The sequence below is a fragment of the Mycteria americana genome, chromosome 9, assembly GCF_035582795.1.
Source record: "Mycteria americana isolate JAX WOST 10 ecotype Jacksonville Zoo and Gardens chromosome 9, USCA_MyAme_1.0, whole genome shotgun sequence".
Lineage (NCBI taxonomy): Eukaryota > Metazoa > Chordata > Aves > Ciconiiformes > Ciconiidae > Mycteria > Mycteria americana.
Window position 1 is genome coordinate 9,229,466 of NC_134373.1, and position 27,969 is coordinate 9,257,434.

A 27,969-nucleotide genomic window follows, 5' to 3' on the forward strand; every position below is an offset into this window, starting at 1 on the left:
CGGGGCAGGGGTTTGGGGTGTGCGGGGCAGGGAGGAGGAGGAAGGTGGTGGAGGAAGAGGTGACGTGCGGTGTCCTGCAACCTGGGTGACGGGCGACTCGGGCCGGCCGGTCTTCCTCCGGGCACGCAGGCCGGGCGGTAGCCGGCCGGAAGGTGCCACCCTCCCGGCGGAGCCCGGCCCGGGGCAGCGGTGTGGCTGGGGCAGCCCCGCGCCCCGCGGGGAGGGCGAGGGCCCGCTGCCTCTGCCTGCGGCGTTACCCGCTCCTTTACCGGATCGTTGTTCGACGGAGTACGTGTTTTGCCGGCACTGCCTTAACTACGCGCGGGGCTCAGCGCGCTGCTCGCTTTCCCGTCCTGCCGCCGCCGCGTCCCCGCTTACCACCTCCCTCACCGCTCCGTCCCCGGGCTTGTGCCCGGCGCCGGCAGGGGCCCAGCCGTTGGGTTGTCCCGGGCCGGCCGGCCCCGCAGGGCTGTGGCGCACCGGCGGGAGCACGGGCCGCGCTCGGCCGTGCGCCTGCCCGCGCCCGGCACGCACCCCCGCGCGCCCCCCGGAGCAGCCCCGGCCCCGGCCCCGGGAGAGGCGGCAGCTCCCGCCGCTGCGAGCGGAAAGTTTGGAACGGCGTTTTCCCGCGGGGCCGGCCGGGCGGGGGCGGCCGGGCGGGGGCGGCGGGGGCTCCCGGAGCCCGGCGGGGCGCGGGGCGGGGCGGGGCGCGGCGGGGCCGGCCGCGGCGGGGCGCGCTGCCGGGCGGCGGGTGCCGGTGCTGGTCCCGCCCCCGCGCGGCGGCGGCCCCCGCCAGGCGCTGCGTCACGCGGCGGCCGCGCGTGGGCGGGCGGCGGAGCGCGCGCGGGATCTCCCCATGTGACCGCGCGGGAGGGGGCGGCGTGTGTGCGGGGCGGGGGCCGGCGGCGGCGGGGCCGGGGCCCGGGGGGCGGGGGCGGCGCAGGCCGCTCCCTCCCGCCGCCCGCTCGGCCTCCGCGCACGGCAGGCGCGGCCGCGACGAGGCGAGCTGCGCGGGGCGGCGGCGGGGCGGCCGCGCGGCCCCCCGGCGGCAGCGAGGCGGTGGCGGGGACCGGCTCGCCCACCCGCCCCGTCGATGGGAAAGGAGGAGCCTGGGCCGGCGGCGCGCAGGCGGGGGGGGCGCTGGCAGGAACTTCGGCGGGGCTGAGTCTGCGGCGCCGGGACGGCATCGAGGGAAGCCCCGGGCAGCCGGCGGCGGCGGCAGCCTACTGCAGAGTACGTGCGGGACGGCGGGGGGCGCGGGGCCGGGGAGCTGGGGCCGCCCGGGCAGCCCGGTCCCGCGGGGGACGGCCGGAAGGAGCGGGCGGGTCGTGCGTGGGTGATTCCCGGAGAAATCCGGCGCGGGGGGGGGGGGGGGAACGCGGCAGTGGGCGGAAAGTACAGGAACGTCCCTGCCGTCTCCGCTGCCGCGGGGGGGGGGGGGGGGGGGGCGCGGGGCGGGGGCGGCGGGGCGGGACGGGACGGACGAGACAGGACGGGACGGGCGGGGGCGGCGCCGCCCCGGCGGCGGGCTGCCGGCCCTGCGCCGGGGTACCGGCGGGGGGGGGGGGGGGGGGGGGCGGCGCTGTGGTGCCGGCCGTCCCCCTTCCCCCGGCATTGTAGTGCCGTGCCCCTCCGCGGCCTCTCTCCCCCGCCGTCCCCCGCGCAGTGGGTCACCCCCTCCTCCCGCCCGCGGCCGTTGGTGGGACGTGACGGGTGTCCGGGCCCGCCGGCTCCAGGCGCCGGGCCGGGCCGGGGAGAGACCGCCCCGCCTGTCCGCCGCCCGGGCACCCGCGCCCCTCGGTGTAGCCTTTACGGAGAAGCGGCCCCGGGGAGGCTTCCCGCGGGCGGCCGCCGCCTCCCGAGGGGTGCCGGGCCGCGGCCCGGGGGTGTTCCTGTCAGCGGGCTCGGCGGCTGCGAACTTGGTGTCGGCGGCGTGTCGGGACCGCAGCCCGCCCGTGCCCGCTGTGTCGGTGTCCTTCCCGTCGGCTCCCTTCCGCGGCCTGCCCGGGGCCGGCGCGGCGGGTCCCGGCTGGCATGCCGGGGCGGTAGGTAGCCCTCCCCGGGCCGGGCTCGGGTGGGACGCTCGCACCGAGCGGGTGGGAATCGTGAAGCATTTGGGCTCTTTTTTTTTTTTAATCCTTACGCGATTTTTTTTTGCACGTTTCAAGTTTCTGGTTAGTTGCGGCGAGATACGCATCTGTATTTGAACGTGAAACTCACTTAATAGGTTGTATTTTGGCACATCTCGGAGCTAGACAAGACTATTTAATTTGCGAAGTCTCGCTTCTGCAGCTACATGTAATTTTCTTCTCCTGCTAAAAGTCCTTTGGAAACGCTGCAAAAATGCAATGAATATGCAAAGCAGCCAGCTCTCACATCCAAATCCGGTTTGTCTTCAGAGACTTTTCAAAACGCCTAAAGTGATCAAGATATATTATGAAATAATCACTTTTTTCTAAAATACGGCAATGTGATGTTTCGCACTTTCTCCTTGTGCGTATTCCTAATTTAATTGGTGACAGCTCAAATATAATTCACCTGAAATGAAAATCTCTAAAAATCAGTTAGGGTTGCTCAGTTGCTCTTACTTCTAGTGCAGCCTTAAAAAGCAGGAAAACTGCTAGCGAAGTCCTTGCCCCATGCTTACATCCCACAACTCCCGAGTTTTCTTTGTCCCCGTGCTTACATCTCTCAACTCCCGAGTTTTCCTTCTCCCAGTACTTCACCCACATCCACCACCTGCTTACTGCAGCCACGTATCTTCCTGCCACCTCCGGGAAATGTGCGGCTTTGAACTCGGACCAGGCAGAACGGGAAGAAATGGGTATTTTCCTGTAGTTAAAGATGTTGAGCTGGGCTGCTGCCACCGCTGGCCCTCTTGATAGAGGGAGCCAGTTGCAGGAATAGGTTGTGATTCCTGCACTGATTGTTTACAAATATTTAGTGGTGCTGTGTGGTGTCTCTGTGGTTTTTGTTTTCCTTTTTCCTAGGAGTTATGTTTGTGGTCAGAGTTAAGGTGACATCCAGCATTTGGAGAGGAGGGCATGGCACATGGGGTGATAGGCTGTGGATGTGAATGAGGTAATGTGGAAAATGAGAATGCATGGTTGTGGGTTGCAAAGGCCGAGTGAAAATCTAACTTGTGATTTCCTGGTTCTTCTGTGGCTATAACAGTATGCAACCTTGCATGTATTTTAACCAGCTTTTTCTGTTACGGGGAATTTCCTAGCTTCTTTGTTTGCTCTATATGTGAAAAATGTAGAAGACAGCTGCTCTTCCCTCTGTGTTCCCACACTCCTTACTGGCATGGACGATGAGCAAAGAAGGGGGAGAAGTAGGAGCTCAACTGCCATCGCTGCGTTCGTTTGTTCCTGCAGACCTTCCTGTGCCAGCTTCGTGTTCCCGCCTTTTGCCGTAAAAGGGTTTGCACTTGGCCATACCTTAGAAGATCTACTTGCTTGCTGCTTGCTAAGGCAGCAGATCATTCTGGTTAGCTTCTTAGGGTTTGCCAGAGGACATTACCAGGCTGTTATCCTGAACCAGGTTTGTTTGGGATCACAGATTAGAAAGCCTAAGACTTACTGAGTAGGCTGTGGCAGAGGTGGAATGCGCACGGTGCCCCAGGTCTTACCCGAGGTGCTCTCCCTGGTGAGGAGCGTACACGAGCGTCCTGGCCGTGAGCTCGCCCGTGTCTTCTCGTTGCGTAACGTCTTCTCATGCTCGTCCTTTGCCCCAAAAGCGTGGTCCCTGCTGCACTAAGAAATGACAACAACAGTGGTGGAAAGCAGTACTTTACATCTCTTAGGTGCAATTTAAAGGTCACCTGAAAGATGTGCGGCACTGAGACTTGAGTGGGTGTGCTAAGGCTTTGCTGTAGCCGGATAGGTAAGCAGGGCCAGGCAGCAACAGCAATGCCATGTGTCCTTTGGGTTAACGGTCTCTTCTGATTTTAGCAGTGCCGTGCTGCTTTCTCAGCAAACCTTGTTTGTTGCTTATCCTCCTCCTAAGCCTCATCTTGGTCCTCCAGGTCGACTAGCTTACCTGCTTGCCTGGCTTTGTAGGCTGTGAGCTGAGCCGAACCAGTGGAGTGGACCGATAATGTCTAGAAAAGCAGCGTAGCTAGCGGTGTGGTGAGGCTGTCTTGGAAAGGGGAGGGAGCCTTCCCCTTGTAAAAGTTTAGAAGTACTTGGGATGTCGTTGAGGTGAGTGCAGAAGGAACTCAGTTTAATGAGAAGAGAAAAGAGGTCAAAAGGAGTGTTTGAAAATGTCTTCTCTGCAGAAATTGGTAGCAATCTTCAATGGAAAATTTGCGTGGCCCTCTCAGGAGTTACTGTACTAAATTTGGAAAACAGAATTGGTCTTCAAAGTACAAAACAAGGATTTCAGTCTTGCTTTAAATGCAAATCTCAACGCAGTCTGAACTGCGGACTCACTACTGACGCCTCCATAGTACATATTAATCCAGTTTTACCTGTCATGAGGAGATTTGTTGATTAGAAGCCTCTAGGTAAAGGCTGCTCGTGGACTGTTGCTGCTCTTCCAGCCTGTGGGCTGGAAAAATGAGCTCCATGCCTTGCCTGGAGCTCCTGGGCTGTGTGCAATTTCACTGCCACCGTCCTCCCAGGATTCAATTTAGCTCTCTGCACAAAGTCCGTTTATGTAGATTTATGTAGATTTTGTGCTAAGATGGATGACTTTCAGAGCAAACGGGTATTCTTGTAACAGTTATATAAGTTAATTTGTGGTACTGATGGTAGAAAGTCAACATCATGTGAAATGAGAGGGTAGGAACAGTTTACTGAAATGCCACTAAACCAGAAGCTGTTAGTTTTGTTTGTCTTGTCAAAGTTTGTATGGAATGGGAGGATTTTTCTAAGAACTTCTGTGAAGTAATGACAATTTTTAAAATACTGAATTATGTACCATTCAAAGGATTACCTGAAGTGATTTTCCTCATTTTCCTTGTTGCTGCTCACATCTTGGAGTGTAGACAGTGCTTGTTTTTCTGCAATTAACTATTATTTTTTAAAGCCAAACTCTGTTTCTAGAATATGTAGCTCTTAAATGTTTCCAGTTTCACCCTGAGTTCCAAAGTGTGCAGTTGATTAGCTCTTGAGCTCACCAGCAGTTCCTTGAGGTGGCTGCTCAGATCTAAATGGCTATTGCTGTCCATTCTGTTTTACAAATACCAGTGTGCAAAGAATGATATGTGCAGCTGGTGGTTTTGTTTTTTTGTATTTTTTGTTTTTTTCCAGGGCTTTTCTTCCTGAAGAGATTGTTTGTAGGTATTCTGTTGCTGCTACGTGCACGTTTGTAGAGTTTCTGTTGGCCTCCTAATTTTATTTTTCTCTAGCGGAGTTTAATCAAAGTTTTGTAGCAAAAGCCTGATCTTTCAGATGCCTCCTGAATAGAGGTTGAGTTCCATTTGTTACATTTGTAAATTTATTTTGAGTTTCTGAAGAACAAGTGCATATTGTAAAAAAACAATATGCAAAAGTGCATATTGTAACAATAATCTCTGCCTTAGTTTTACTTTTGATTACCAGTCTTCCAATGCCCCAAAGCATACGTATATTCTTGCATCGGAGTTTTGGGGGGAGGGGGGGTTGCACGTTATGAAAATAATTTCCCCTCAGTGTGTGCAAATAGTGCTAATTTTTAGGTTACTACTGTGTGTTTTTTAAAGTCCAATGTGATAGTAGAGCCAGAGTAATGTTAGCAGACCAGCTCCATGTTTTAGTTCTGTTACTTTCCCAACCAACTATAAATTACATGCTTTAGACCTTATTGATTGGTGGTTTAGCTTAATACAGTAATACGGGAAATTATCCGCTTGTAGTTGTGAAAGCCATTGTAGAGTGCAGAGGTGTGTGTGAGAGATTTTAGAATTCTCTGAAGAATTTATTATTTGCGGGGTAACTGTGGCTAACGAGTTTTATGAAGTTGAAACTTGTGCAAATGGTTTTTCTGCAGCCGTAAGGGTAGAATACTGCTGCAATTTGTCTGTTCGGAGCCCTTAGAGCGCAACTGCTGTATTGCCGAATGGTATTTCATGTCGTAAGTATCAATGACATGCAGGCCTGTTAGCAAATGGAACGGGCAGGTGAATTCAAAATAACATCTTTAAACTATATGTGTTGGAATCCATCAGTATTTTTGCTTTGTCTGCAGATGTTGCTGCCATAATTAAGATCAGCAGAGGCATTAGATCCTTTTTATGTGAAATGGGAAAAAACTGTAGAAGTACTTGGTTCTGAAACAGCCGTTTACTGATCCAGCTTCATTAATCCTCTGGAGTTCTGTGAAGCACTTTTTTTCTTTGCTTTCCTTTTACAGTCCTCCACACTGCTATGGGGGGAAATTATTTGAGAATTAAGGAGAATCAAAACTGATGAGCTTTCTTTCTTCAGGGGATCAAGTATGCAGTAATTCTTCGGAGTGTTTTGTGATCATTTTGATCTGAAGATATAAAAGAGAGTCAAGTAGAAGCAGTGAGCAATATTGAATGACATTCTTGGGAACAAACATGAAGTGGGAATGCTGAAAACAAGCTGGCTTCATGTTTGAATCATCTTTTTTGTAGGTGCATTGCAACTATCTGCTGATTTGTTTTTTCACAAATGTTTCCATTAAGTTAGCTAGTCAAAAAATAGAGCTATCACCCCTTTTTTTGTTTCCATACGTGTTCTTCTAATGAGAGAAAGAAATCCTGTCTTCTGAACTGACAGCCTTACAGAAGGATGGGCGGTGGGGGGAACGCGTCTCGACGTTGGTGTTCTGGTGCTCATCTTCTCTCTGTTTTTGCTGTTTGCAGGTTCTGTCATCCGTGATGGCATCAGCTCTACCCAGAACCCTTGGGGAATTGCAGCTGTATCGAATACTACAGAAAGCAAACCTCTTATTCTACTTCGATGCCTTCATTCAGCAGGGTGGCGATGATGTCCAGCAGCTCTGTGAAGCAGGTGAAGAGGAGTTTTTGGAGATAATGGCTCTCGTAGGCATGGCTAGCAAGCCGCTTCATGTCCGAAGGCTGCAGAAGGCTTTGAGGGACTGGGTCACAAACCCTGGTCTTTTTAACCAGCCTCTCACCTCCTTACCGGTCAGCAGCATTCCAATATATAAGCTGCCGGAAGGGTCTCCTGCGTGGCTGGGGATATCCTGCAGCAGTTACGAAAGGAACAGCAGCACCAGAGAGCCTCACCTGAAGATTCCAAAATGTGCTGCCACGACCTGCGTGCAAAGTGTGGGCGCAAGCAAGTCCGATGTGGTGGGGAACTTATCGCTGCAGAGCGGCAGTGAACCAAGACTCTGGCAAGGACACCACACCACAGAGAGCGAACATAGTCTTTCCCCGGCTGACCTTGGCTCTCCAGCTTCACCAAAGGAAAACAGTGAGACCCTGGATGCCGCCGCTGCTCTGTCAGTTGCTGAATGCGTAGAACGTATGGTTCCCTCCCTGCCCAAAAGTGACTCAAATGAAGTCAAGGAGTTACTGAAAACAAATAAGAAACTGGCAAAGATGATTGGTCATATCTTTGAGATGAGTGATGAGGACCCTCACAAAGAGGAGGAGATCAGGAAGTACAGTGCAATATATGGCAGATTTGACTCAAAAAGAAAGGATGGCAAGCATCTCACCCTTCACGAGGTAAAATAAATGGCGCGATAGTGGGCTTCCTCCCCTGTTCCTACGCCTTTTATGAGACGCTGTTCACAGGGTACACTTTTTGAACGGGCACTTCTCACCGGCTGACAAGAGTTGTGTGTCTTACAGGAGCCGTAGGCAGTCCTGCCCTGGGATAGAAATCTCCGGTGCAGTAGAAGTACCCTTTCTTGGGTGGGTGTGTGCATGTGTGCGCTGGTGACTTCAACTTGGTGTCATCAGTCTGCTCGGGCACTGGTGCGGCCTGTCAGACAGAGGGTTTAAACAGTTTGGCACTGAAATAGCAAATCAGTATTGCACTGAATGTGGCCCTTGGTATTCTAGGCATTTGGCACATTTTTAAAGCAGTCCTGTCTTGATATTCCTTTGCATCTTTGAGAGTAGACTCGTGCGGAAGATTAGTAACTAAAATTGCTTGTGTCTGGTAACAGGATCACCTGGCTCGGTTACTACCCTCTGGCTGTCTTCCCTCACCTTGAGACCCTACTATGTAGCTTGTGCCCTCGAGGTAAAAAGGATTCTACTGATGAGGTCTCTAAAGCCGGTGGGGTGGGATTTTTTGTGTTTGAATTGGGGTGAAGTTTAGTTATACAACCTGTGGGGTTTTTTGAGCACAGTGGTCTTAAGCCGGTCAAGTGAAGTGTAGACTTTGTGAGGAGGAAGGGAAAGGACCGTATCCAGTATTGATGGGTGGCTGTAATTTGAAGGTTTGTCCTTTAATACCTGCATAGCATCTGTTCCCTCTTGTCCTTAGAAGTCCATGCTGGCCTCCTTCGCTTCTCTTCTGGCACTCTTGAGGCTCACACTGCATATGTTGTAATGCAATAGGTGTGTCTGTGTGGGGAATAGTTCCCTAGTGCCAAAGTACAGTACAAGAGGAGAACAAACATTAATTCAAAGCAGTGCCAAAACGCTGTTGATATGAATGCTGCATCAGCATTTTCACAGTTAACAGTGATTGCAAAATTTCAGTTGGATTTAAAATTTGGCATGTAAGGCTTAGCTCCCAAAAGGCAATATTTATGTTACAGGAGTGCCAAAAAAACTGTACTGGCTTTAGCCTTTTTTCACTTCAAGAAGAAGTTTTGTAGGTGTGTGATCTGCAGTGTAAGACTAGGTTCTCTTTATGCTTCTGAGTAGAAGGGCAGAAGGAAGCAAGGCGTATTTCTTTACATTTTTGTTTATGTATTTACATTTATAAGGCAACTGCACATCACCAGCAGTGGCTTCACTAGGGCTTTTACTACAGACTGGGGAGACGCTTCCAAGGGAACTTGTCAGTAGTCGGCCGCGTTTCTACCACACAGTTTTAGTTGTGCATCTTTCACTTACTTGCTTTGTGGCTTTATGTTGAAAACTTATAATCTATGAATTCATTCAGTGTGCAAGAACAGATCTTGTCTTACTCCCCTGACCTTGCGGCAGTCTCTCCCATAACAGAACAAGTCGCGTATGAGATGGAGGCAGGATTTGAAAGGATTAATGGTGTAGATGCCCTGTGTATGTTGCTGCAGTCAGGATTCGGAGAAAGGGAGTTCTCCCCACCTGAGGATGGAGGCAGTCAAGGTGTACACCGTGTGAAGCTCTGCTTTCGCACTCTCTTTCTGGGGTAGCGGCTGCAGAAAATACTCTGAAGTCTGGGCAGGCTTCTCGTAGGGTCATTTCCTGGCATCCAGCAATGTAATGGGAGGTGGGCGCCGGGGGCAGCTTTTGTCAGGCGTGTGGTAGGCTCAGGAGTGGCTCTGCGAAGCTGGAGGAGTGAATAGTGGGGTGGTCGTTTGAAGGAGCAGGGTAGCAAAGAACTGGAAGAAAGGACGACTGCTCTGCCTTGTTAATTTTTTTTAGTAAGGCAGTACAGATCTTTACTACATCATTGTCAAACCATGTTTAAAAATGGAATTAGAGCATGGTTTGGCTTTAGGAAATATTTCTATCGCTATTATGATTAAGGGCACAAGATCAAAGGAGTATGTGGTTGACTTATGCCTCACTTACGCATGTGGGGCCTCGCTGAACTTGATGGGAACTGCACACATGCAAGCAAGAAGAATTTGCTCATAATTGGTTTACTGTTTGCTTAAAGAGGCCAGATTTCACGAAGTTTTGCCTTGAACAGTTTTCTCTCTATTTCGATTTTAAAGCAGAAAATATACAAATAGTAGCAATGAGACCATTTTTTTGTTTAAAATCTGCAAAACCAGAGTTTGCCTTTCGTAAACTTGACTTCGGTGGATTTTTGGTTTTGGCTTAAACAATTTGCTGCTTAGAAGGAAAGACCTTAAACAACCAGGGAGGTAAGTTTCTGCTTGTCCAGAGACTGTGTTTCTGCACGTGTTGATACATTCCAAGGCTGTCATTCTGCCTTGCAGTTCAAGATTTCTCCTTGCAGCTGGCAATGAACAGCTGAATAAACTTCACTATGAATTTAAAAAGCTTAAGTAGTGATTAGCTTCTTAATGTAAAGATCAGGGTATCTCTGGCTCCTCAAGCAGAGTGGAGTTACATGCAAATTAAACTCAAACTTGATGGAATTATCAGTGGTGAATTAGAATATTCTCTGTTTCGGTATGAACACTGGAGTGTCTCAGAGGGCTTGAGCAGCCATTAGAGGCCAGTGAGAGCTGCAGATACTGAGCTGGTTTGGAAGTGTGTGCTATTGGTAGGATTATCTGCATAAGGCACTGATTTAGCATAAAATCTGATGCAGAATCTTTCAAAGTCATTTCAAAACTAATAAACATACTGTCCTTAATCCATCCCATTGTCTCGGTATTACACAGCTTTTCAAGCACAGAGAACGCTTTATGTTTAAAGTTGGACTGGAGGAGGGATGAGTCTGAGGCATGTCCTTGAACTTGGTGACCCATGCAGTGTTTGAGTCAGATTTGTAATTTGCGTGTTAATATTTCAGTGCTTGTCTAGGTACCTATAAAACCAAAAAAAATCCTGTTTAATAGTGTGAGAAACAGAAATAAGAGATGCAAGTAACAAATTTTGTCTAGCTCGGTCTCTTCCTTTTGCTGACTCACCAAAACAGTAGGGCTTGGTATTAAATTATGTGTTTTTTAGTGGGGGGATCTATGAACCCCATCAGATGGAAGTATACCCATCCCTCTCTGTAGATGGTTATGTGTTGCTCCATATCATTAAGGCTTCCAGCAAACGAATCTTTATTTTTAGGCATGCAACACTTTCTATCTGCAGTATTATGCCTCCTGAAAAGGCAGGGAGCCATGATGCACTTCAATTCAGTAAGTCTGCATGTGACCTGAAAGAAGAAACCGGGAAAAACAAACAAACAAACATTTGGCTTTTCTCATATATTAGGATAAACAGCGTTTGCCTACAACTACCCAAAGCATTTTCAGTCATTTCAGCTCTTTGCAACCTTTCAACACTACTGAGGGATAAAAAACATCTCGAATTATTTTGTAAGCATTAGCCATGTTATTCATCCTCAGCTAAGTAATACCTATCACTGTTACAGAAATTAATGCCTGCTTTGGATGGTAATTCTTTTCATCAGTGTTGTATTAATCTTTTATTTTTGTATCTTTTTTTTCCCCTGTGTTTCTTCTGAAAAGATAAGCGTTGTAGAACGACTGTTCCTGTCTAAGGGGTAATAGTTTGTTATTTTAGTACGTTGTATTGTAGGAACATAGTAACCTAGAGATGTTTCACAGATTAAACCTAAACTTCCCACCCTTGTACATCTGATCTGTGAGATTTTTTTTGTCTGTACAGAGACTAAAGGATCAGGCAGTGTAACTAATTCGCCTGTTAAAGACATGTTTGCACTCTGATTAGCATTCAGGTACCGCAGGAAATGCCCTACTCAGATCAGAGACTTTTATGCTAAACACAGGAAAAAATGCTTATGAAATACTAGGAACAGCAGTTCTGTGTAAGGTTTTACTAGAAATACTGCATGGGCACGGGCCGCTGAGAGAATCTCAGCTCTTCTGGTACACGTTTTTGTTTTTTCAGCCTCACTGGAGAACAAGGGTTGCATTAGGCAAAATATATTTTTTTCTAATTTGGATGACCCCAAGCACTGCGGTGAAGGACAGCATGGTTGTGTGTTGTTCGTGTCTTATGACAGCTTCCATCCTTCAGGGGTGGAGTGTGCGGTGTTTCAGGTGAGTTGCTGGTTCCTGTGATTTAATTCACAAGTAACGTTCTGCATTGTGGTAGACAGCGGGGTAAAGGAGCGAGTTTCTTAGCCTTCTCCCAGGATACACCATTTAACTGCAGACCTGCTGGTCTGTCCTCAGCTTCACCTTCTGTCCGCTTCCATGAACAGCGCTTCTTGTATGAGCAGTGTTTTTGGTGTCTGAGGTCACACGTGTGCGGTCCTGCCCGTCCTCAGCCACATAGCCCTGCGTGCTGGACCGCAGCTGTTCTTTGCACTGCCAGATCAAGGGTTGGGGATGGCACATCTCAATCCGTCATGAATATGCTGACTGTGCTATGGAAAACCTAGCTGCTTTGTAATATTCACTAGCCTGAGACAGAGACAGAACATACTGTTGACAGTAGCAGCAAAGCAGCTGTGCTCATTTGTGAGAAGCCAAGCCCATTCAAAGCAGCTTAATTTCTAGAAATAAAGAGCAGAAGAGTTGTGGGCACTTTGGAAAAAACACCTGCAGTATTCTGTTGGCCTCTTGCTGTTACACCTCATTACAAGTGCTGGCTGTTCTTCAGCTGAGGAAGAAGTGAAAATGTCTCTTCAGCCCCTGCTTACTGGGGAAGGAGCAGGGAACCTCCTCTCCAGCATCTCAGTTTCAGCGTCTCTTGTTGTATTAATAATTTTGTTGTTTGTCTATACTGTTGACCATAGGCTTTTCAGACAGCAGTATTGTTAAGCTGGTATAATTCATGACAGCATCACCACTTCCTAAAGGCTTCTAAAGAGCATTGCGAAACCATTTTGAGCCTTAACTTAAGGCGCTTTTTTTTTTCCCCTTTTTTTATGAAACTATTGCCAGCAGCAGAGGCACTAGAAATGTGTCCCAGCAGGCTCAGGAAAACATCCTTGAAACAAGTTACATTTGATTCATGTCTGAAGATAGTCTTCACAAACACGAGGGTGAGAAACATAGCTAAAAAAAGTTTAATCGTTTCTTAAACCATCACCTTCTACAGAATTTATGCTGTATTCACCAGGGAAAGCCATCTGTACCCACACTGTCAGGGCTTTTTTTTTTTTTTTTTTTTTTTTCTTCCCCCAAGTCCTGGGCATATTGCGTTTATAAAAATAGTATTCCCTGTAAACCAGGCTTTGGGAGCCAAACACTGTGAACGTTCAGAGCTACTCTTTTATACTGAGATTTAATTAATGCTGGGATGAGGCACAAGCAGCACACATTGAGAGAGTCTTACAATAACGTTTTACTTAAAGGACATTAAATGTACCAACTACGTTTATATCTTTTCTCTTCCCAGAAGCTTACCTGGCTTAGTCAGGGTATAAATAAACTGAAGAAACCCTCCAAGGTTTAGTATACAATTATAGGTAATTTTACTTGCAATTGAAATTTTTTATTATTTCAGAAGAACAGGTACTTCTACAAGCACAATGAGTGAAAGTATGCAAAATCATGAATCCCTGTTTTTGTGTTTAATTTTCAGCTAACAGTTAATGAAGCAGCCGCTCAGCTGTGTGTAAAAGATAACGCGTTATTGACCAGGAGAGATGAACTCTTCGCGCTAGCTCGGCAAATCTCTCGAGAAGTTACATACAAGTACACTTACAGGACCACCAAGTAAGGTTTTAATTAACTGAAAGGACCTTTACTTTCAGGGAACTAATCAGTCTGATAGCATTTCTTTTGAAGCACTAGAGACACTTTCTTCTTGCTCTTTAGCTAGCAAAGTGCTCTTCTGAGGAGGGTAGGAAAATGCTATTTAAGTCATGAAGCTTTCAAACTGCTAAGATTTAGCTATCTTGAATTACCTTTTTATTTGCTCTCCAGTTTTCCAGATTTTGTGATGGTAGTGCATGTTGAGAGGCATCTGAGAGGCTGGCATTTCAAGTGTTTGAGGCATTTGTGTATTTCAAGGTTAATGTAAATAGGCAGACTAGCCAAAGCTGTTTAATGTTTTTTTTCCAATTATTTTTTTCCATACAGATTTGGCTTGTTAGTTTCCAGGAAATGAAAAAGATAAGGTCATAGGGAGTGGCTTATAAACTTGCTTTAAAGGAACTGAAGCTGAGTCCTAATTTCAGTTGTTACTGTTCTGTTAAATGAACTGCTGTTATTAAACAGTAACAAAGGCTTAACAGCTTTTAAATACAACTAAAACTGTAGAATTAATAAATATGATTGAAAGTCTTGACACATTCTATATATTGTTTTTAAATGTTAACTCCCTCATGTGTACTCCCTCAATATCCTTTCAAGATACATTTTCCTACACATCCAGGAGCTTTTTATGGTTTTCCTTTGCTTCCCTTTCTGCCATAGTGATTAATGTAAATATACATCCATTCTGGGTAAGCAATGCCAAAGGCATTTCTGTAATTCTCTGTGCTCAGGTCGCTTTCCTTTCTGTTTGGAAGAAGAGTGCATGAATCTCTTGACACTTTTGAAAACAACACAAGGCGCTTGTATTCCTCTATACTTGAGTGACATTTACTGCCACGTCCAAGTGAATTGGAGGCTTTTTCTGTACATCTCACTTGTTCTTGCCTGATTTTTTTTTTTCTTTTTCCTTGACTCTCTTCTTCATTATTATTTCTGATGGTCAGGGTTAACGTGCTGTTTACTGATAGCGTATGTGTCTTCTTTTCTAGATCTAAATGTGGAGAAAGGGACGAGCTGTCACCAAAGAGAATCAAGATAGAGGTACAGTATTGCGACTCCTGTATTTTGACCTATGCATGCTAAAATTCATTTTTGTTTTGAAGGGATCTGTCTTGAGGAAATTTGTCAGAAAAACATTTGACAGACAGTTGATGGGTGTGAGAGAGAGAGAGGGGGAGAACATCACCACTGTCTCTGCAAATGTAAATGCTTGATGGAGAAACCTGTAGGAGCAGGGGTAAAGAGTAGGATTTGCTTAATGGTAAAGTTACTCTCAGTGTTTTGCACTCTGAATGAGTAGGAGGGGGAGGAATGGGACTGACTGGCTTCCTGTGGTGGAATAAGCTCAAGCGCTGTAGAAAATGTCTTCCCATAAGGCCTCCTGCTTTTAAGTCAGTGTGAGGTGGGGTTTGCTTAATTCACTTGAGTCAGCTTTGGATCATGCCCAGAATCCAGAGTTCTGGATAAGGATGGTGGAATACTAGCCATCTCTGACTATGCTAGAAATTGTAAAACTGATCATATTGAAAAGTCAAAAGCTAACTAAAAGCTATATATGTCAACACAAATGGTTGTGCCTGTAGATATTAATTTACAGGGTTTTTTGTAATTAGTTTTGTGTAAAAAAGCACATGTATACATGGCTAATGTATACACCTGCACAAGATGTTGCTTAGGGAGACGCTGGGACTTTCTTGTTAGAAGTGCAGGAGCAAAATATGTGTAGTTTACCTTTTTCTTCAGTTGTCACTGCTGGAAAGTAAATTTGAGGCCTTTTAAAAAGTCGCTTTTAATAAAAAAATAAAAAAAGAATTGTAAGTATGTATACCTATGTACCTCATAAGAATAGCAGATCCTCCTTTTTAATTTATTTTTTAAACAAATTACAGTTTCACTGTTACGTGGGTAACTAATTCATCCTTAGTATTGTGGGGGTTTTTTTTATTGTATAGTCTGCTCCAAAAGGTGTAGGTTAAACGTGCATTAGAACGTAAGCTAGCCCTGAGCTAGATTTCTCTGTGACACAGCTATGCGATATATTCTTTAACTGTAAAGGAAAGTTGCAGCATATTCTGGAATGCGTTTCTCATATGTAACTCATTCTGTGATACATGATGCACCAAATGTAAGGCTTTCATTTTTTTCAGTAGTGCGATGCTTTGTTACCTGTGCAAAGGCTTTTCCTGTGACGAAAACCCTGGTGAGGGCAGTTAGTTTTGAAAAGGCAGTTATGAATAGGTATAGAGGAGTTAATCTGACTTATTTATTTATTAAGTTCCATCAGTCTGTGCACAGTTGTAGTTTGAGTTTATATAATACAAAATATACATGTGCATTGAGGATTTACTGGTAGCTTTGATGATAAGTCAGTAATGTCATTTACATGTGTTAGGATTTGCTTTGACCTCTACATGCTCTTTGATCAACAAAAAAGAGCAGGGAAAAGCTGCGTTAAATGATTTTATTCACCTGCACCATTATCTGCCTTGACCAACATGTTACAGGATGGTTGCTTGAGTCTCCGCTCTTTTGTCCAGTCTAGTCCTAATTTGTAAGAGCTGGGGGGGAGCTGCCACTCCTCTGCTTGAAATAGTATTTTACTAACTATTAGATTTCAGCATTAGGAGGCTTTTCCTTCATTCAGTAATAATTGATGATGAGCAAGTATCTAAAATGACACACTGCAAGGGAGGTGCTTTTTTCTACAGGATCTTCATTGAAAGAAAAAGTAAAATTAAACTTCTGAAAAATACAGGCCGAAACTTTAGGTTTTTTGGAGAGCAGGAAATTTGGACAGCCTTAGGGGATGTGCCTTCTCTTTATTTTCTGCATAGTGAAATCTTAAGAGTCTGGAAGGCCTGCTTTCTCTAGACACTTTTTAGTTCGGTAATTCTGAGAAAGGATGTTTACTTGGTTTTCTTTTAATCTAAAATGACCAGTCATATTTTAAAATGCTTGTGAAAATTTCATGTCCTAACTGTACAAATGACTATTTCAGAAATAAGACTTTTTTCCAAAATAAGAAATTGAAAATTAAACTAAGTGAAATAATCTTTCATTTGATAGCATAGCACTATTAATTATGAAATTACCAGTGTTGTTATCAGCATAAATGTCTCTTTCCTTACAAGTTTGGGAGTCTTCGAAGGAGTAAACCATTACTCTACTGCATTATAATTCTGAGGTACACTGTAAATCATGGACTTTCCTTCAAAGAAATTTAAAAAAGATGCAGTATTACACAGATCACTTTTACATGTGGTGTTTTGGGTTCTTGGGGCTTGCATTTTGAAAAAAAAAAAAGGTTCTTTTTTTAGTAGTCTGTTTGGGGATTTTGTGGGGTTTGTTTGTTTGTTTCCTTCTGTTTTGGATAAGAACGCCTTATCCTGTTTTTAAAGTTGTAATGCTTCATTGTGGCTCTATTAGCTCACTGTCACGCTAAAATCATGCAGAGGATCTGAACATGGGTGGCTGTCCTGGTTTCGGCTGGGATAGAGTTAATTTTCTTCCCAGTAGCTAGGAAGCTGTTGTTGTTGTTGTTGTAACTAGCTCTGTCTTTTTATTTTTTCTTTTTTTCTTTTTTTTCCCTTTTGGTTTGTTTTGGGTAAAGGTCATTTTGCCTTTCTGTTTTAAGGCTGAACTCTGTATTTTGATTCACCATTCCTTTACCCATTAGTCATTAATGTCTCCGCAAAGCGTGGTCTAAAATACTATTGCTTGAATTTGGAAAGACTTCACACCCTGTTTGCATAGTGTAAAAGATTACTTAAAAAAAAAAAAGATGAGTTAATTTCCTGAAATATAATAACACTTTAAAAAACCTCCAGAGACTCTGAAGGTCATCCTTGAGCAGAGCTAGCAGAGCTGTGTATGCAAGCTGCAGCGTTTTGCTGGGTTACAGCCACCATTGTAAATTTATCCTCTTCGTGAATATGAAACTCACACAAGCATTACAAAGAAACAATATGCCATGAATTACATCAAATTACCTGTAAAAGCCTTTCTCTTCCCCTGCGAGCTCTCCCCCTCTTATTCGTAGAGTGGGTGGGCGAGCTGTGGGAGTGAAGTGTAGAGAGGAGAAGGGAAAAAATTCCAGGCAAATGACAGACTAAAGGTGTGGAGGGAGTGAAAAAGGGAATGGAGTGAATGGGGATTTGGAAGCAGATTATAAAAAAGGGGTTGTGGTTCCTAAATCTGCTCTGGACAAAGAGCAGGACAGGCGAATAGGGATGGAAACAGTGCATCCTCCTGGAGAGCAAGGATCTCTCCTGCATAGGTGTTGCGGGGCGGGGGCACCCCTTATTTTTGTCATCTTCCGTGACTCAGTACCAGCACTGCTCAAAGCGATGAGCTGTTGTGGCACCAGCTCAGAAAGCAAAACAAGTCACAGGTATATCACGCTGAAGTCATGGAGGGGGAGACTACTCGTCGCTGCTGCTGCTTTGCGTTGGGGTTGACGAGGTTCCCCTTCAGAGTCGGTGCGAACAGCCAAGAGGGCAAAGAGAGTTTTAAAAATATTCTTGCTGTCTGTGGTATAAAGGAATTGTTCTGTGTGTCGGTGTCTCCATTCAGCTGAATGAGAGAGGTGGGGAGGGCTTGCAAAAGCTGATTTCCCAAAGCTCAGTGGGAGTCAGGGGGCACAGGCAGGAAGACCTGAGCGGAGGCTGTGAGGGCGCGTCTTCCCTTGGTGCTGGTAGGGGTGGAGGGAGAGGAGAGAAAAGGCCCACCTCCACCATTGCTGAGAAGGTTGAAAAGAAAACCAGTCGAAGTGTGGGATTTGTGTTTTTCACAAAAACAGCAAAAGCAGTAGAAGCTACTGTTTGCATAGGAAAAATGTCATTAGAGGGAGCGAAAAAGCACATGTGGGACTGAGAACATCTGCTGCACGAAGCCGCTTGAAAAACAACTGAGCAGCAGCGTGGCAAAACAGAAATGCCGTGCTGCATGCAGCAGGCCCTCCTGACCGCAGAGGGGAAGGAACCACCAGGCAAAGGTGGTGCGGAGCAGGTCGCCGTCTGGGCCAGCCTGCTCCTCGTCAGCCCTTACCGACGGGGCCGCGAGGAGCACGGCCGGCAGTGGGGAAGGGCTCCGGGAAGGCGATCCAGAACTGCATCGTCATCCGAGAGTTATCTGCGTGACTGACGGGTGACGGTCACGGCAACAGGCAGCAATGGGCAGCCGGCCCAGCTCTTAGGAAGTAGCCTTTGGTTTTGTATTGGCGAGTGATCACGGATACGTTATAAAGAGCCGCGTTACCTGTTTTGTTGCTAAAATAGGATCCTGAGTGATAGGTTTTTGTGTATTCAGTTTCTCATCTTCCTACACATAATCATTCTCCTCTCCCAAACAAATTCAGGTCTAACTATGAAAATGGTCAGTGCTCATGGAAATGCGCTCCAAAGCCTTTGTTTCTAGAGGATGAGGTTTTGTGGCAATTTACCTGGTTATGAAATTTTGCATACCTATCATGTTTATTTTTTCCCTGAGGGAGTATGTTGGGTGGATAAAAGCAATATGCAGTGTTCAGACAGACTTTTTTTTTTTTTTTTCCCCCCGAGTATAAAGAATAGCTTTATTGGCATTACGTTGCGCTGAGGGTCTGGCCGCCTGGCGTGGGTCTGACCACCACTCTGCAGGTCAGTGGGCAGCCTGCCAACGGCATGGGTCTTGTAGTCCTTCCCCTGTGTTTTTTCTGAAAGATCACTTTTCTTGTTCTTGGGTGGTGACCCATTTATCCAGCTATTGTCAAAAATGTTAGTATTTACATGCATGTGCCTCTCGAATCCACAAGGAGAATACACCTAATTTGGTGTACTTTTGATACCTGGGTCTACGGATCCTCAGTGACAGATGTCACTGTCTTCAGGTTTGGGTCTGTCTTAAGATCTTTAGCTTCCTCTCACATTTTAACAGAGCCACCTATACTGTGCTTTTGTAAACATTTCTCTATTTCCTCTATTTTACATGAGCTTTCCTTTTATAATGCTGAGCAGGATAAATTTCTCATCTTGAACTTTTGCTTCGATGATTAATTTATTTTAATGGAGTCTGGCAGGCTTTCACAGGAACTTTATTTGCTTTATTGGTACATATGCAAGCTGCAAAAGAGATTTGCATGTCATAAGCATTTGAGACTGAAAGAATTATTGAATCATGATTTCCTATGGTATATATAGTCTTTTAAAATGGTGATGCTTCATTTTGTGATACTAGTATAGGTTCTGTGTGAAATGCATTGAATTTCAGGAGGCTTTGCTCAGTTTTTCAAGGTTAGTATATCCAGCTGCTGTGCCTTATTCTTGACTGCATATACACTTGATTTCTTAAGAATCTCCAAAGCTGCTGTATGTAACGAGTAACAGAAACCATAGGCCTAAATCTGCCTGGCAAGGCTGAATGTAAACTAGTTTAATGTCAGTGACAACAGTAGTCTGGATTCACCTGAAACTGTGAGAGATGAGATATGATTGTCTGTGTATGCCATTTTAGATATATAGCAGTTGTTGTAGAGGGGCTGTGTGTGTTTTATGCACAAACTTCAATGAAGTGGATAGCACGAACATGTAAATTGCAGTCCCGAATTTTCACAGAAGTTCAGGAATGTGGGTTGGTTTTCTTTTTTTTTTTTTTTTTTTTCTTTTGAGTGTACAGAGAGGATGAAGAAAATCAATATGTCCCTCTTGGTGTTTGGTTTCCTTTTCTGCTCAATAGGATGGTTATCCTGATTTCCAGGACACAGTCCAGACACTCTACCAGCAAGACAAAATGCCACTTGCTTTGGCTAAAGGAAAGAGTGAAGACTCAACAGCTCTTAATTCCCAGGTAAACCAACTACACTACACTGTGAATAATACAGGCCATGTCTTTGTACATCGGTTTTGATGACTAAAGTAATTACTGTCAATTTTCACAGGCTACCTAGCTTAGCCGTGATTGCATCACTCTTAATTTGGGTTTACCTTCTGAAAGTGTTCTGACACAGTGCTACAGCTTTACCCTTGTTAGTTCCAAGGAGGTAAGATCTAGTGTAGTAGGCTTGAAAATACGTGATTGCCTGTTGGGAGCAAGTAGAGTACTATTGGTACAGTATGTGCTGTGTTACTTGCGCTATTAGCTATAAATGGAAAGTTCAAGTTACTGAGTCTAGAGGAATAGAGTAGGCGATCTTGGAGTCCTCAGTTCTGACATTTCTTGTAAGAAGAAAGGCCAATATATTTAGAAATAGTGAACCTCTGGATCTGAGAGGATAAATTGCCTTTCTAAATAACATCTAGCCTGGTGGAAGTGCAGTGTTTTAGAGTATCCAGAAAGCTTTTTATAAATGAAGACAGGTTTCCGATTCTTTCTTTGTCTTTTCTGTAGTGTATCCCAGCCTTGAGGCAAAATACGCATCTCCTACTGCCAGTTGTTGCCAAGGAGGGATTTCATGCTAAGTTGCAACAAATTTATTTTGTATAGCTGATTTGGGCAAATGTAATCACCGAATTTTCACGTAAGATTACATTTAGGAGTTACACTCCTGTTTTCTGAGACTAGATGTGTTACCCTGTCTTTTACCTTCTTCTATTGCAAAGTAGTGTACAGTCATACAAATCTGTTCATTGTGATACATCAAAAAGCAATTATGCTACGTGTTCTGATGTCACATAATGATCAAATGAACTTGATTTTTGCAAGCTTATTTTCATCTTGTATATGCTTTAACGTTTTCATTGGTCTCTGCTACATAACAATAGACTAGAGGTTTATTTTAAGCTTAAATGTATCTGCAACTCTACAGGTTTTTCTGTGGTGATCAGAAGCATCATTGCAGTTTAAAATTCTGGGTTTATCCCAATTAAACAACAAAGATGGCATGAGTGAGAAATGTTTTACTATTTTTAAAAATTATTTTACAGTTCAAAAGTTGTAACAGGAGTGACAGAATAGCAAAGTCAAGCCCACTTGAAACTAAACTATTTGAAAATAGTTTCTTTTTTTACCTACCTCCCAAGACCAAGCTTGAGCTATCAGTGTTCCTCTGCAGAACCTGATGAGCTCTAAGCCAGAGTCAGTAAATATCGGTCATGTTGTTACCTTGCTGTCAGGGTCATCGCTGTGCTGGAGAAGCTCAGGTTTTGCTGGTCTGTTATGCTGTCATTGTATTTGTAAATTGTTGAACTATGCTGAGTAAGCAGACTTTTGTGGGAAGTCAGGGCTTTCATCATCTCCCAAGAGAAGTTAAGCGCTCTGCAATTAATAGGCCTCTGTACTAGTTGAAACAATTATGGCATTACCTGAAAGAAAAATGAATTTTTTCCTATCAATTGTAGATGTTAAGTTTGTACACTTTCTGTTCTTATGTTCATTGTGGCTCTTCTAAATCAACTTTCTTGACTTGTGATTTTCCTTTTATTTTTGCAAGATGCTTATTTACATTCTCAAGAACAAGATTATATTGAAAGTTAGAATTCTCTTGGCATTAAAGTCAATGACAAACATTCAGACACCATTTCCTCCCACGTTGCACTGCATTGTTTAGTTTCACTCTCTAGAGGTGTATAGGTCTTGTTCTTCTTCTAGACAGACATTTCACACCTTTATCCCCCACAAACATACTGTCATCCTACACTTTCAGAATGGCAGATTTTTAAGCTTGTGTAGTGCTGTTTCCTAAAATAAAGATTCCAAGATGTCTGGTGAAATCTTGGCATAAGTTTTTAGCAGATGTTGCCATTGCTCTTGGAATACTTTGTGAAGACATATATTTGAACAGAGCGAACTGGATAATTAAGACATTATTTTTTGCTTTTCTGGAGATTCTCTTCACATAACCTGCAGTCCTAAAGTGCAGAAAGTGATTTTTGCGTGTTTTCGAAGAACAGAATTTAACATTGCATTTCTGCGTGGATGAACTACAGCAGCTTGCATTTGAAGTATTCTTGAGTGACTCAGATGTACAGTATGAAAGTCTTTATGGGTGCAAAAATATTTTGTTTGCTTGATAGTTTTGAAGAAACTGTAAAGCACACATCTGTACATATGAGTCAACAAAGACCTTTATCTAGGCTGTTAGTCTTATCATCTGATATTGCTTTTTTTTTTCCCCTGTGTTTTGACTCGCTATATGTATGTATATAGAGAGAAATTTTTTTTGCTTTATTTGCAGTCGGAAAAGGTGATGGCAAAACAGATGGAGTTTCTTTGCAACCAGGCTGCATTAGAGAGACGTCTTTCCACAGGGTGTTACAGACAAAACTCAGAAGAGCACAGCCCCAATGGCATGTCATTAGATAATGCTGATGGACAAGGTATGGTAGCTTCCAGGCATGGCGTTGCTGCCAGCAAATACATTTGATATTATACAACCTTTGTCAGTGGTGTTATTTATCTAGTATAGAACACTGAGCAGTGAATGGACAAGACAAGATCTCTGCCCTGAAGTGCTTACAGTCTAAATAATGCAATCAGATGTACAGTCAGATTCTGCTCTGTTACTCTAATGTATCTGGGCAAATTGCTTTCCCTATGGGTAACGTGGGGAGGGAACAAGGTAGGGTGCACTACTATTATTGAGGGAAGAACTTGGCTCTAGCTTTATCCTAAGTTTTGAAAATAGAGCAGAATGTTGCATTTCATTTGTGTTCTTGCTTTGTGGAAGTTGAAAGTAAAGCAGATAACGTAGTTGGTACCCCTTTTTGTTTACCTGTTTGTGCAGTCTAGGAACAAAACCTGAGGAGCTGGCTATGTAAATTACTTAGAACAAAGCAGATTCTAATGATGTTCTTAGTAGCTTGTTATTCTTCAAAAAGCTTACAGTTTTGTGGTTATCTCTTTGATTTACCAACTGGCTATTCCTTAGCTTGAATTAATTTTAGGAGTGTTTGTTTTGTTCGAGTGCTTTCTGTTTGGATTTCTTTTTTTACTGTTGTGAAAGGAGACAAAATGTTACAAACACAACAAATACAACCAGAAGTTCTTGTATCTGTTTTTTGAAAGCTAGTTTGTTTAAGGGGGGTGGGGGGGGAGAAGCAGTAGAGGGAGAAACTAAAGGGAATCGATACAAGTAAGCATTAAAACATAGGGTTTCATTTGTGTATATTGGTCAAGCAATGTGGTACACAAGTATACAGGAAGAATTAGGTGTGTGGCTCCAGCTCTTCTTGATAGTGGAAGCTTCTTTATACCATTTATCCACTGTGCAGTGGGAGCGGGAATTTTTAGGATCTCAAAGGGATTGTGCAGTGGGAGTGGGAATTTTTAGGATCTCAAAAAGATTTTGAGCAGAACGAGAGGTGGTGTTATTTTGGTGTGGGCTTTTTTGTATGCCTGAGCATCCCTTTCTAGCAGTGCCTGTGGAATAGTCTGCAAAGCAGCATATTTACATAGGCCTTGTTTTGCTAGAAATCTTCCCTGAGCAGCTGGACTTAGCATGTACTTTTGCTGATAGAATTAGCATGTCTTTCAGTCTCTACCTGTTTTTTAATATTGCTTTGCTTTTAATGCATCAATGTTTCACTGTGAACAACTTCCAGGTGAAAGACCACTGAATCTCCGAATGTCAAGTCTGCCAAGTAGACAGTTGCAGCACATTTCACTTGATGGAGAGCAGCATGTTGGAAAACCTCTGTGCAGTGATTTGATCCGGCTTTACCCCAGTGGTGAGGCAAAGTCCCAGTCCTCGGGTTAGTGCTGTCCCTTGTAAATTACCCACCATTACTTACAAAGCCTGTGGTGAACTTACTAATATATGATGTCTCTGAGTGAAGAAGCTAGTAGCTCGGCCTGGCATGCTTTGTGTGTAACCTTTTAATCGAGGCTTTGGACAAAACTTCAAGAGGAGCGTTCCTTGCTCATCTAGAATCAGATTGAATATTATTTGGGAAAAGCTTAGAGGATGCAGTAACTAGGTTCAGATAAGCAAGTTCTGGCATGTGTCTGCCCTCAGGGAGCGGTGTTGACCCAAACTACTGCTGTTAAATACTTACGTTGCTGTCATTGTAACGCAGTTTGATTATAACATGGCTTCACTCTGTATAAAGGAATCAGACGTTTTATAAACAGACTTTTTATTCTGGTTTATAAGAACCTAGCACTGTTTCTCTACTGTGAACCAAATCATGCAGTAAGTCTTTTGCACTGGGTTTCCCATTCGCTGACTTCTGCTGACTGGCAATCTTGCCATTTACCTCTGGCATTGGGAGAAACTCATTCTAGGTTTGACAGAAGACAGCAAGAATCCTTTGTGAAATCTGTATGGGTGGTTTCAGTTTAATACTCGGTGCACTGAGATAAAGCCAGGAATTCTTGAGACTCTCGCAACTTTAGGAATAATAACAAAATCCCACCTGAGTTTGGAAGATGCAATGGAAAAGAGGTTATTTGAAGGACAAGATGCAAAAGTAGTTGTTTTGAAAACTGAGAAGAATCTTGCATCTTCTCCTTCGGTATACTCCAATCCTAGCTCACCTCTTTTGCAGTTTGTCCCAGTCCCAGTGATAATTCACTTAGTGAAATTTCTAGTTGGGGATTTTTACCAGTTCCCTTTCAAAATGCAAGTGAAGAGTGCATCTCCACTACGCCCTGCTCCCGGAGAGAATTGAAGTAAATTTGTGGTGCTTACTGTCATCACTGCAATGTGACTGAGGTGGTTCTAACCCAGCTGTGTTAAAGCCCAGTAGGAGGAGGCAGAGTTTGTTGCTTAAACTGTTAGTATCCATACGGTTCATGGACCTTTTTCTTGAATTAAGAACAGAATATATTTGTTTCCAAGCAGTGTTTTTAACATCTTTTTTTTTTCTTTCTTTTCTTAATGCAGAAGGCCTTGGTATTTTAAAGGATTTTCCTCATTCGGCTTTTAACAACATAGAAAGGAAGGTCATAAAAACAGAACCTGAAGACACAAGATAGTCATTCTGCTCTGGAAAACGGTGTCAGTAAAGAATGAAACTTCACAAGAGAAAAAAAAACCAGCCTTAATAACCAGTGTTGCCTCATTCAAATAAGAGATTTCAATAGCCAAAGCCTAAGAACTGGTACAGTAATCTGTGGAAACAGGAAAGCAAGAGACACTGCAAACTAAAACAGTAATACAGGTGGATAAACATTCCTGTAAAAGTGGTTTTATAACGTGGGAAGATTCACAAATTAATATTGTGGGTCTTCATTATTTAAGAATGTATTATGTATTTGTATAACTTATCAAAGTAAATCTAGATGTCGGGACGTGTATTGAGTCCAGTAGATGTGGCTACAGTTCATTTTACTTGAAATTTCAATGTCTACTTTAAGTGTACCTAGCGTAGATGGTTGTTAAACATTTGAATTTAAAATCCTTGGAGAATTAGGAATGCGAACCTCGTGACACAATTAACAGCAAGTTTGCAACAATATTTGTAGAAAAAAAGGAAAATGCATAAAATATTTCTTGGTTTAAAATGTTATGTGGATATAGCATTTGATAGACCTAGACCCTGATTCTGTATTATAGCGGACGTACTTGACACTTAACTATCGTTACATCACTTTCAATGGTTTCAGCAGCCTTTGTGTAACACACTTACAGCATAATACCTACCTACAGTTCAGGCGTGTAGAAGATGCCAGTTAGAGTATGGAAGAGTCCATATGATTGGCTCCCATTTCCTTGGGAAAAACTATGGTTTGATACACTGTACAATTACAAAAATCTCATTTGGTAGGAAACCCAAGAGACCAAGTAGCATGGACAGGGCTGCAAAAATTGTGATTCAGACCATTATAACTTTTTGGACTTCTCTGTGGATCTTTTTAAAAAAAAAAAAAATTAAAAAAAAAAAAAGAAGCATCCGCATCCTAGGTGTGGCAAAGCTGAAATATGGTGCAGGATTTATGCATTGGTGTAAAAGGTTGCACTTGATATCCAGAAACCATAACATCTTTTGGAGGAGAGAGACAAGGAGTTACGTCTTTAGCATGTGACTCCTTATTAAGTGCTGTCCAGCCCATGTGATTCTATGAATATACCGTATACTGCATACAGTATGCCAATACGTTTCTTTATATATGTGATTAATTAACATCTGTATTCTTTATTTATTTGACAGTTTTTATTTTTTGTACATTTTCACTTTTGCAGATGTCATTTTATCTAAGGAGAAATAGTCAGCATATAACTTTGGAATTTACCATGGTGTGTTTGTGTGCAGCCATTTTTCCTCTGCGCAACTCCCTCAATAAGAGTTGCTTTCCTGCAGTCAAAATAGTTATATGCTCAGTTTCTGAATACAGTTTTTGCCTACAACGTGTTCTGGAGGGGAAAGGGAGGGCTGAAGAAAGTAAGTTACCGTGCCAGTGGGTAAACTTCCATATTCAGGTGTGCACTTCATGTCTGCAGTTCGCTCTGTGTCATAGATGTGTATTAACGATTCAGTCACGGTCTATGTTGTACTGAAACGGTCAGCAAAATGTGAGCTGAAATGTCTACACTGCAGTCTCTTATCACTGTAAACATATCTAATTATTTTATCACTTTGATTTGTGGAACAAAGCTTTATAGTAGAAACACCAGTAAACAACTTTTTATACTATTAAAATGTTTGTTTTTTAAAAAAATGTTTCTTGAACTGTATGGTACTGTTTCACTTACTGAAGTATCTTACTTTAAGCAATGGAGTTCGCAGCTTTGCTGTTAGAAATAAGAGATTGAATGTGTAGTTGTATTTCCTCTTTCCTGTTGTGTGAGCTAGTAATACGGATAAGATATTTCTTCAGTTTGTAGCGTTAGCCAGTGCCCTGGTTAGTATCTGAGTAGCTTTCATGAGACGTGTATGGAACTTGTTAAAGGACAGCTTAAGGTTTGAACTGTGCAGCTTGAGTGGTAGAAGGTACCAAGCAACGAGACTTTAGAGATGCAGGAAACGTTCTGTTTTTTCGTCACCTGGCATGATCAAAAGTTGTGCGTGATCACAGAAGAAGCTCTTAAGCTTGCTGGTCTCTTCAACTAAAGTGAGAGGAAGGAAAAAGAACTTGCTAAGCAGCACGCTGTTTCAGTTGAGTCCAGAATTTATTTTGTAAACACTAATGTATTAAATTTGCTATAAATTAAAGTATATAACAGTTATATTTTTGAGTTGTAAATACAGTACTTTGTGTCACGACCAGTTGGTTATCTCTAGAATGATATTTCAGTTTATAGTCCAACAGGCCATTTCAGTCTCAATAAGCTGGAAGCAATTTTTTTTACTGGTTTGCAGCTGTATGATTTTTTTTTTTTTAACCGGGGGGGAGGTGGGAGGTACATTCCGAGATTGCACATACATTTGGTAACAGCAAATACTCAAGCATTGGTCTGTCCATGACAAAGGTCTTGGTGGACTGCAACTTGGCTAGCCTCTGGAGTCGCAGGTGGAGGCTTGCCCTCATCTGCTCTTGAAGGGTTGCTCGATTCAGGGTACTCTGGATCAAAGGCCAGCCCTGCAAATGATGCCTGTTCTTATTCACATGTTTATATTGTTGCTTACAAAATAAAATTCACCGTGA

At 43.8% G+C, this 27,969-nt stretch overlaps 1 protein-coding gene across 5 annotated transcripts; it reads left to right on the forward strand.

Moving 5' to 3' along the window:
- Window positions 1-269: 269 nt before the first annotated feature.
- NAB1 (NGFI-A binding protein 1) lies at window positions 270-27,969 on the forward strand. Of its 5 annotated transcripts, XM_075511352.1 has the most exons (9): window positions 917-1,233; window positions 6,411-6,579; window positions 6,815-7,648; window positions 13,295-13,428; window positions 14,460-14,511; window positions 20,182-20,292; window positions 22,619-22,760; window positions 23,985-24,134; window positions 25,268-27,969. In XM_075511352.1, exons 3-9 carry the CDS (start codon window positions 6,830-6,832, stop codon window positions 25,357-25,359), a joined length of 1,500 nt encoding a protein of 499 aa, XP_075367467.1. In that variant the 5' UTR covers window positions 917-1,233; window positions 6,411-6,579; window positions 6,815-6,829; the 3' UTR covers window positions 25,360-27,969. The 5 variants fall into 5 exon arrangements, with proteins under 5 accessions (XP_075367470.1, XP_075367469.1, XP_075367467.1 ...); XM_075511355.1 differs by lacking the exons at window positions 917-1,233; window positions 6,411-6,579 and adding an exon at window positions 270-288; XM_075511354.1 differs by lacking the exon at window positions 6,411-6,579 and having other exon boundaries at window positions 915-1,233; window positions 23,985-24,110.